The sequence below is a fragment of the Nicotiana sylvestris genome, chromosome 7, assembly GCF_000393655.2.
Source record: "Nicotiana sylvestris chromosome 7, ASM39365v2, whole genome shotgun sequence".
In the NCBI taxonomy this organism is placed as follows: domain Eukaryota; kingdom Viridiplantae; phylum Streptophyta; class Magnoliopsida; order Solanales; family Solanaceae; genus Nicotiana; species Nicotiana sylvestris.
The window spans coordinates 90,033,051-90,044,118 of NC_091063.1; the positions used below are offsets into that span (position 1 = coordinate 90,033,051).

Sequence of the window (11,068 nt, forward strand, 5' to 3'; positions counted from 1 at the left end):
TTAGCAAATTGCCAGCGCCGACGGTGCAGAAGCCATTAACGATGTCCACGAGTACGAGACCGGTGTTGACGTCGCCGGAGAGAAACAGAGGCTCGTCTTCCTCCACCGGATTCGCCACCATTCCCATTACTGTAAATAATAATAATTAAAAAAAAGATTTACTTATTTTTGTATTATCAGTCTTTTGAGTTGCTTTTGTTCCTCCTCCCTCTATATTCTTTCTTATATACTAGTACTAGTATTGATTGGTGGATTTGCTCAGTCAAAGTCATAATAAACTTTTTAAACAACAATACTAGTACACTTAGTCTTTTATTTATTTATTTATGCTCCGAAAACCGTCCATGACCCATAATACTTATCTCAATTATTTCATTGGGGAATTTCATCAACTACCTACTGCTTGTAAAGTCTTTAAAGACGAGAAAGAATGCTCTAAGAAAAACAGAGGTGCTACTTGTTATTTAACCAAAAAAAGCTGACAAGCAAAGCTGCACTTTTAACATGGCTCAACAGTTGGTTAACAATGATCTGAAACCGAGCTAATAAAGTTGTTATTAAGTATTAACCGATACTTAATGACATCTAATTTGTATCTGTCATTCATCTCTCTCATGTTTATATCTAATAGTTCTAGTATGTTTGTCATAAATATCATCCCTTGCAACAACATTTTTCGATTGACACAATAGATAAACTCCGACTGTACACTAGAACGTGAACGATCTTTAACTTCAGCTTAGCCTCTAGACCATCATCATCTCCATGGCAATCATAAACAATCAGAATACAGAAAAGGAAGAAAAATAAGCTGCAGGACAAATATATGCTTATTTCCCTTTGCTAGCATCTGGTGGTGGTAGCTGTAGACCCATTAGTCCAAGCAAATGTAAAGGAAGTCCTTGAGAAGAAAATGAATCGAGGAAATTCTTTACAAGATTGAAATCCACACCTACTGGAGTGAACTCCTCTTCCATGCTTTTCCGTAGCATTAGATGTTCCCCGCTCATATATTTGTCCAATGAGTGATCTTAGCAATATCATTTGTAACTAGAAATGCAATGTACGATGACTATTTTCACTTTCCGGTCTTCTATCCCTAACTTACAGAATATGGGGGTGTTCGAGCAACAAGCTAAATGACTTTACAAGAACCATTTTCTACCAGATAAAACACTTTTGCTAATGCTAAAATGATTTCGGGGCCCAGAATTGAACTGTAAATTTAACAAGCTGAAACCTGATCTCCAGGCAAGATCAGAAAACAAATATAGATTTAATTGGAAGTGTGGGCTAACCTCATCTTTCTTAACGGATTGTTCATGTGCATGGACAAATGTATTACTTAATGGGCTGCCCTCAATTCCTCATTCAGAGAGCCCGAATACGAATGCACGAAAGCAGAACCTTTCTCATCATCATCATTAGATAGCTCTCGGCGATATCATTCTCATCTTCAGATTCATCTGCATGTCCAATAAATGTCACTTCTTTTTCTTCTTATTTTGCACTTTCTTGGGTTTTTTTTTTTTTTTGGGGGGGGGGGGGGTGGAACATGTAGAGGAGGTTATAATGTTGAGCATAACCCACCCACCCCCAATCCTCTAGTATTTGTGGTAGGAGTTTGGGGTTGTAGAATCAGTGAAAAGGAAATTCAAAAGATGAACTTACACCAATACTATGTTAAGTTCCTCCAGGAAGAGGGAGGAGAAGGGGGAACTACCTGGTTGACTTCCCAATATAAAAGTGATTTCTTGTCCATGTTTGGACAGATTAGAATTGGACGGGTTAAGCTTGTCATGGAGGAGTAGCTGACCCTTCCCACTATCATTTCACCTACATACTGAACGAGAAAAATAATCCAGCGCCCCACTACCTTACCTAAACCAAACCCAGCCTAAGGGGGACCAAGTTGCAAATCCCTCTCCATGCCCGCACCTCCCCTCCCACCTTACCTATACATATAGTAGGAAAATTGACAGAAAAAGGTGGTAGATATCCATCTAACACTAGGCAATTTTTCGTTGGCACAGACACCAATATTATAAATATAAGCGAAAAATTCCAATCTGCATGTAAAGTTAATAAATACTAGCAATTTGGCTATTGCTACTAAAAAGATCGACTTGAAGAAATAGAAAAACGTGAGTCACCAAACTACATATCCCATGATGACTCTTCTTCTATATCAACATCACTGCCCGTGTCTCCAGAGCCCTGACTCCTCACAAATGACTTCACATGTCTTTCATAAATCCATCCACATCAAAGTCCACTTCCTATACGCTCCTATAGGAAGTAGAGAATAGGCCAAAATGAGTTACTGGAGGATGGGACGCACGTGCTTCTTTGTTCACCAGTTTGACTAAGTACACCTTTATTTTCAAAGAGATGTTGCTAACATAGAATATAGATACAGTAGGGTTAACCAAACTAGCCCTCCTTATATCTATTACAAGGAACTTAATTATTATGACCAGATTTAGACAATATTAATATAAACAGTCTCTTGCTTCATAACTATCTGATCTAATTCTACCCTTGCACCCTAGAATACGTACAAAGACAATCACTATAATCAACAAGTCAGTTAATCCAAATAGCATAAACCCAATAATTATAAGATGTTACAATGTAACCTCTTGTCAGTAAAAGCAAAATAAAAGAGATCAAGCATATGATACTCCACGTGTTGAAATGAAAAGAATGAAGGACAAAAACCTGTCTTCTGGAACCTCTGCACCTTCATAGCTGGCCACTTTCGTAACAAATGCTTGCATAGACTTTGATATATCTTTAAGATCAAAATTATCAGAACCATTGTTGGGCCCATCCTGCTCTTTCGATTTCTGTTTCCTTTTGAATTGTAAAGTTCCATCTCCTTTTGCCTCTCTTGAAGAGCGGCATTTAGCTCATCCTACCCATCATAAAGCCATGAATCATCATCAGACGGTGGCAGCTCCTGATCCTTAAAGTCAGCAGACTCAGGATGGCCAAGGATCTCATCTATTCTTCGAACTAGTGCACTTAGTATATCACTGCTTTTTTAAATAGTTAGTTAATAGCACGTTAAGGAATACTTATATGACACACAAGGGCATCTCAGACAAGATTAATATAAACAGTAATATCAGCATATCGAGCAATAAGAGGGGAAATTGGTGAAAATGCAAGCAAAGAGAAAAATGTGACCATTACAGTAAACAATACGACCACATCACTTACATTACATTTTCAAGCTTTCCTTTTAGTAAGGTAAGAAGTAATTATTCAAAGACTAACAACTGGACAAAATGTGTTTCTCTGGAAGATTCAGATCATGGTTCGCATCCAGCTCCAACTTTCTTTAAATAAATAGGGTAAAAGGTTTACAAAATCCGGTATCAGTACTGTATACACAAATTCTGCTATGCAGAAGCTTCAAATTTTCCTTGTTCACATCTAGGACAGATAGGAAAGTATACAACATTTTGAACTTGCAATGGAAGTCCATAGCATATGGTAGGTCACAAGATGTTGTATCATAAATCAACTAAAGCTACACAGACACACTGAAGAGACATTTTAGCCTAGGATACGTGAAGCTGCCAGTGATACCACATAGATCCTGACAATGCAATGTCCATAATTTTTTACCCGATGTGCAGAAATTTTGTACTATGAACACGATGGCATAATTTATTTTTACTCAAATCTGCAGATATCATTAGTGGTGCTCTTACGATGTCACCCACATTTTTGTTTGTTACTTCATTACATGAAGCCATTGCATACACCCTCCCCCCTTTGACAGGGAACCTCACAACACACACACACACACACCCCAAATGACAAATATAGCTCAAACTCAACCTACCCAAGTAACCAATTGTATCAATTTTATGAAACAAATTCTAACAATGAACTATTATTTCATCGAACGTAAATGTGCATCTACTATAATTTCATCTTTAAAAAATCAAGCTTTATACAAACTAACAAACAGCAAGTACCTTTCTCTAGCATGCAGTGAACTATTCTTGTAATACTCCTCAGCATTCTGCATCAATCTTTTATGTTCCTTTGATCCTTGCAACAACCCTTCAAAATATCCACTCCGTTCAAGACTCTGCTTAAACGCCTCCCAAGTACTCCCTCCTTCTCCCTCAATCCCCTGCTTCTTCCTCAACTGATACATCATCTCAAACCCACAAGTAATTTTCATCCCTAGCTCAGCATCCTCATAACCCTCCACATCACTCCTAGGTGGCAAACCCGAATAGCATTTCGGCTCCTGAAACATCTGCTGCACCAACTGTGAATTCATTGCCCTAGACATCCTAACCACCACCCTAACCAACTCCTCCCCACTACCCCCACCCCCTAAAAACCTCTCCATCTTTGCCGTGAACTTCATCGTGTCGATATCACTATTGTAAAACGCCTCAACAGCTAAAAGAGCATGAGGAGGGCAATGTAATGTTGCTTCACACATTTTTTAGGTCATTAGTCAACAGTTCCCTGGACAGCGAAATAGGGGTGACTTCCGCCACATTTGCAGTGCTGAGCTATTACGTTATTGCTCATTGGGTTCTTAGAATATTGTATTATGTGTAAATGTGCTCATTCTAATTAATTAAACTCAGAGTTCTGGTGTTAGTCATGTAGCAGATTCTTCATGATTTTTTGGTAATGAAACTGGAACATGAGCAAGTATTATTAATAGTCTCTCTCTATGTTTGGCCCGTGCATAGCATGGGCAAACCTTTCTAGTTCCTTACAAAGCAGGAAATATCACCCTGTCCTTTTTTGAGGTGTCTCTTTAAATTTTGTCTGCTTTTAAAAGAACTTTTTCAGCCATAAGTGGAAGACTAGAGCCAGCCTCTTCTTGCTCCTCTTCGGTTCTACTTCTTCCTCTTTTTCTGCTTCTTTTTTATCTGAAGTTTGGTACAAGCAGTTTCAAACTCTAAACCATTGAACTGAAGTTCAGTTGCAGACTTGCAGTAGTTTGGAACTTCAAACCACTGTTTATAAGTTCAAAACTAATCTGATTAAACCTTTAAAATACTGTTTCATAAGTTCAGAGGATTGTAGTTGTATGTATGACACAACTCTAAATCCTGATCAATTTCAAGCGAAATAAAATCCAGAAAACAACATTAATCATTTTAACTCTACCTCTTGCCCTAGTTTCCAGCTGCTTCTGTTTTCCCTTTTCTCTCTAAACTAACATCAGAAAGGAAACTTCAACTTGCAGAAGACCCTGTAAGCATAAAGAATATAGCAAATGTTGATTCCAGCAGCAAAACCTTGTGGAGACATGAACCTTGAGATACAGAAATACTGACAAGGAATAGCATTGCCAAATCCTCATAGAAAGGACCTTGCGCTTTCTACATAGCCAAACTGTCTTCAGGCCTTGAATTGAACCCATCATCAAAAAGTTAAAAGTTCCTCTCAAAAAAGGAAAGTTAAAAGTTTACTTTCTTCTTCCCAATACAAGACTCAATATGCTTGTCAACTGATCCTTCTACAAATATCACAATACTGCTGTAGTTTACAATAGCGAGTGAGCAATTTTCTTTGTTTTATCCTTTTTTTCTTCTTTGTGTGTGTGTCTGTGTGTGTGTGGGGGGGGGGGATAAACTTACCAAGGGTCATACCCGCTGCTACTAGACACTGCTTGTAAGCCTGATGCCAGTAGAAATAAATCTACCCAGGAAAAAGAGTTTGCAGTCAGATCAAAGCAAAGTATACAAGGACCGCAGTTAACTAGATAAAAGAAGGTTTACTATCATCTGTAGAGAAACATCGAATAACTTCATGGCACTTATACCAAATAGGAGGTTAATGATTCAGCAGAACTCCGGCATGATACTTCTTCAGGAATCAAGAGCATCTCCATGTTCGCGTAAAAGTATCACCCTTCAAATATTAACATTTGTCGACCTCAGCGGCTCAACCCATAGTCTCACAAAATAATCCACATCAATTAATACCATAACGTAATAGCCAATGCAACTTCTCATAAAATTGAAAACCGAATAAGAAGTCACTTTGAACATCAGCAACTCTTTATCCTTTTCCCCCGATAGAGAGTGGTTGAGCATGTTGAGTAATCCATTATCCCTCAAAATGCACCATAAAGACAATACAACCCCCATAACTTATTGATTGAAATATAATGATCCCACAAGCAAGAAATTTGAGAAGAATTAACACGATCCAATAAAATAAGAAGAATGAGTCTTCATGATTGATTAGCAATGCATCTCCCAGAAGAGTCTGGTTGAAGGCACATAAGTAAAAGTGTCATTCAATTGCCATTAAGCAAACAATCTGACGAAAGACAATCAGAAGGATATTGCCTTCTATGCGACTTTTACCTCACCCACCGCCCCTAATAAACTTCTGACGAATATTTAAGAAATTCAGGGAACTGACATTCCAAACTTGCAACAAAGAACCCAAAGGAATTGAATACAGTGCATATTTTCTGAAACATCTAAGTTGTTGGGTGTAAATGTTATTCATCAAGGTTTTATTATAATCTTAAATGCAATGATACTTCAAACTATTTTACAACTTCAACAGAAGACATGATAAGAAACTAAAAAACAAGATCTGGTATCACTTCATCTCTTAAAATAAGGTACATTAAAGTAAAAGAAGAAAAAGTTTGACTTCCCTTTTTCAGGGTGCTCTAGGGTCCATTCCATGTTGCCAAACGTAAACAAGTTCATCCCATCCTGTACTAGCCAATAGCCCTTCAACGAGAACGCTCATATCAACTCCGACAGCAAACTCTGTGTGATGATCATACCTCCCAATAAGTGCATCTTCCACCATGTAATCCCACATGCAAACAGTCATGTCATATGAACATGAAACCATCGCACTCGCTCTATGTGGTGAAAACCTCACTTTCCTCACTGCATATCCATGCCCATTAAGCACGGAAATTGGCACTCTATAATTCCTAACATCCCAAACCTTGATTGACTTATCAACTGATGCGGTTGCAATGATACAATCATCATACTTATTCCAGTCACATGAGAGAATTTCAAACTCGTGTGCAGGCAGAATCATGGTAGACCCTACACAAACCATGAGTTAATTGAGTTAATAAGTTCTAACAATTTAAATGTAATACTCACACATGCTGAACAACTTACCGAGGAGATGACCCTTGATAGGAGGGTGTGGAGGTCAAGAATTAGGGTAAAAGGTTAGTAGGACGTTGAGCACATTCTCTTTTCATACCTATATTATCATCAATACTCTAGTAGTTTCTTATACATAGATCTCTAGTACTAGTTGTTACTGCTTATTTTTTATATGGTTTCTCCATTGATGTATTTCTTTTCGATTATATTGTGACTATTTCTGAGTCGAGGGTCTCTTGGAAACAACTTCTCTACCTTGACAAGGTGGAAGTAACGTCTGCGTACACACTACCCTCTCCAGACCCCACCTGTGGGATTACACTTGGATTGTTGTTGTTGTTGTACACGTATATGCAGAAACACAATTCGATGTTCTGACTGAATTTTTTTTTTCTTGAATGATTTATTGGAAATTAGAGGATTAGAAGTTAGATTAGGAGTTCGTTGTAATTGGGACCCAAATGTAATTACTAGGAGTTAGGGGGGTCTTTTATTATTTAGCTTTCACAATTAGTTGTATATAACTAATTCAGTTGGTACAGTAAATTCAGTTGGAAAATTTCCCAAATTCCCTCTTCTTCTTCCTCACGTGTGCAGAGCTCTCTAATGGCGATTTCTAACATGATTAAAGCGCATAGTCCCGTTAACTTTTTTTTCGCAAACTTCAATGCTCAAAGAAGCTACCAAGGAATCAAAAACTGTCCCATTGTCTATGCTCTAAAGCAAATAAAAACAAGCCATAAACTTGCTTCAACTCATCCACATTCTAAACATTTCAATACTTAGACCCTTTAGTTCCATGTGCAGCTATGGTTGAAAAACAAACCAACCACAAATATGGTGCCTAGTTTATGTGCCTTTAAACAAATAACAAATCAAGCATTTGAATTATCAACCAAATCAAATCAGCTCAAATTAACAGTTTTTTTTCTTAAGTACTCATTCAAAGCAAAGATCAACCAAATACATCCTTAAAAAGCTGTATGAACCAAACTATCGATCAAGGAAAAATATTTGGGAACAGCAAACCTGGTTCACGGACATCCCAGATACGAGTAGTACAATCCCCAGAAGCAGATGCAAAAATATCAGCATGCCTTGGATTCCAAGCTGTGGAATACACACAATAAGCATGCTCCTTAAAAGTCCGTACACTAGCATTCCTGTCCACTGTCCACAGCTTCACAGTATCGTCCCAAGAAGCTGACAAGAAGGAATCTTTTCTCACTGTATTATAATCTACACCGTGTACTTCACGTGTATGTTCCTTGAAGGCACGAATCGGGTTGTTGGTGGGAGGCAAAGAAAGGTCGTAGAGCTTCACAGAACCATCGCCGCTTGCGGCGATTACGAGGGAATCGTGAGCTTCAGACCAGCAAACGTCGTAAACGCCGTCAGCGGTGTCGTAAGCGGCGATTTCCGATATGGGTCCGTTTGGAGTGAGCTGAAGAATGTGAACTCTGCCGTTACCAAGGATGCCGAAATTCTGTGCGGTGGCAACGGCGATTTTGTTTTCGTAAAAGGGGCTGAATTTGACGGAGTAACCGTTAAAGGGGGTTCTGAATACCGGCATCTTAGTCGGTGGTTGGTGGTGCTGGTGGTTGGGGGATTAACCCTTTGGTTTCTCGATGTAACTTTATCCGCTCGGGAATAGGAAATTATGTACAGACGGACGGACGGTACTTTAGACCGTGAAATTGCCTTGGACTATGAGGTCAATCCAACCCAGTTCCTTAATTAGGTAGGCTAGGTTAAACATTGTTCACCTCATCCAAACCTTAAAGCTATTTCCTTCCTTTCTGTAGACTATTGACCCGCAGAGCTATAAAGTCAAACATCTCTATAACAATTTTATTATTGAATATATTTGAATATTATAGCAAAATACTATTATACAGAACATATATTATAACATAACATAAAATTAATTTCAGAAAAGCTTGACTTTTATAGTAAAATATTATTATTTAGAGATATTATTATAAAGAAATCTGACTATATTATTTTTTGTCTCAAATATATTCGTGAACAATTAAAAATATTTAAAAATTCATTAATGGTCTGACTTGTAGTCGAAATTCTTCCAATCTCGTAACTATTGCTACATTCTATCATGCAGTCTGTACGACTTTGTCCTTGTATGTGCGCATATGCGAGTCTGCTCTCTTTTTTTCCTCCAGCTTTTAGCCAGTCTCTATGCCTCACTTTGTGAACATATACAAAACTATGACAAGCTGTCCCTATGGGCATCTATAGGTGTACTGAAGTTCTTCGCTCGGTATTTTGTCGAACTTACGACCATTGCTATATCTTGTTTCATAGTTGCGATTATCTATGCTTATGGCTTTACTACATCTAGGTAGGTCATACTATACCATAACTCTTACTTCCATTTATTATTATCGGGGTCTGCTACCCAACTCCAGGTTACTCTCTTACTGCTTATCCTATATGTATAAATCTAAGTCATTTAGTGCTTCCTTGTTATTGTTCATCTAAAGAATGACATCCTTATCTCCTCTCATACATTGGAACTTTTATCCATCTATTGTTGATTCACCGTATTGTTGATCTATAATCTACCAGTGATAACTTGAAACCTCTTACATAATACGTTTTTACTAGGGCTCACGTTGCATCAGGGAACATCTGAAATGATTTGCCCGATCCACCTTAGGGACGATACTATACTTCAATAACCGTAGCATCTGAACGTGATTCATCTTATAGGAGGTATTCTAATCACATGCAATTCATGAAATCCTTTCTCGTTAAATCATTACTTCAATCGAAAACTATATTCCTAAACATCATCCTTTTATAGCTTGTCACACTCACACCCCTATTCTACTACCAGGGCAGCATTCCATCTCTTCTAAATGCTCCTAGTCTTAAAATCCTCCGAGTTTACTCAAGTTATATTGAGCTTTCTATAACTTACAAAAACCATCAGCTCTCTTGTTTTGATGGGCTTAACCCCGAGGTCGTTCCTATTCTTGTCACCTTCTTACTCACATTTTCTTATCCTTACTCCTATTTACCTAAAAACTTTTCACTCTACCATATTTTAGCTTGCGACCTGCACATATCTATTTATACTATTCGCAACCTTCCTTTAACTTGCTAGCACCATAGATTTTCTTTTGTGCCTTCTCAGTTGTATAAGCAATTACATTTCCTAGTCGTTTTGCCACTTGCTACATGGATACTTGGCTTATCTTAGTGCCCAGGAATACTGGAAATACCTATAACTCATATGATCTCAAATATCAATTTTGATTTTTTTCCTTCCCGTTCGTTAGCCACGATAGGTGCCACTTTCCTATGGAGTGCATAAATATTGTAGTGAGACTATTGCTACAAGATCATTTCTTCTTTAGGTCAATATGCTTAGGTTCTAACCTTCTTCCTTATTTACTCGGCTAGTATTCCGTTGTAGTACTTAGGGGACACCCTCTGACTCTTGTAAAGCTGCGAGATTATTACATCGTATACCCGAAAGATCTTTTTTGATGTTCTTACTCGCCCATAATTATCCTTAGTTACTTACCTCTGCACTCTTGTGCTCGTAGGGCTGCTTCTAAACTGAAATTTTTACTATCTCCCCAATGCTCTTTTATTTTCATAACACTTATACGGTACTTTTAATTACCCCAACTTCTATCCGAATATTTCTCAAGGATCACAATGTCATATCCGCGAGACTGAATTCCCTATGTTGGGGTTCACTGCGTGTATCTTGCACGATCTGTTGATTTATATGTATCCTCTTGTCTAGCCATAACTATATTCCGCGTAATCTCTCTTGGGTTATTTCTTTTGTCTTAACTTACCTCTCGCACTGGATCCTTATATATCAAGTGTTCATTTGCACTTATTTATCAATAACATATAGGGCGGGAGCCCTTACTGCCTCTTCC

At 38.0% G+C, this 11,068-nt stretch overlaps 1 protein-coding gene and 1 pseudogene across 1 annotated transcript; both read right to left on the minus strand.

Annotated features, from left to right (window-relative positions):
• Nucleotides 1-1,999: 1,999 nt before the first annotated feature.
• Nucleotides 2,000-5,158, minus strand: LOC104225804 (protein ecdysoneless homolog; annotated as a pseudogene).
• A 1,331-nt stretch (nucleotides 5,159-6,489) lies between these two features.
• Nucleotides 6,490-8,931, minus strand: LOC104225805 (peroxisome biogenesis protein 7). Its single transcript, XM_009777669.2, has 2 exons — nucleotides 8,178-8,931; nucleotides 6,490-7,079 (listed from the first exon to the last, which is right to left on the minus strand). The coding sequence occupies exons 1-2, from the start codon at nucleotides 8,719-8,721 to the stop codon at nucleotides 6,673-6,675; spliced, it is 951 nt and encodes a 316-aa protein (XP_009775971.1). The 5' UTR covers nucleotides 8,722-8,931; the 3' UTR covers nucleotides 6,490-6,672.
• Between the last annotated feature and the right edge of the window lie 2,137 nt (nucleotides 8,932-11,068).

Bases quoted from the DNA above. Each gene is read 5' to 3' on its own strand.
- LOC104225805 (XM_009777669.2), bottom strand. From the start codon at position 8,721: ATGCCGGTATTCAGAACCCCCTTTAACGGTTACTCCGTCAAATTCAGC. The intron at 7,080-8,177 runs GTTTGCTGTTCC...TGGTTTGTGTAG, and splicing joins CTGGGATGTCCGTGAACCAG to GGTCTACCATGATTCTGCCT.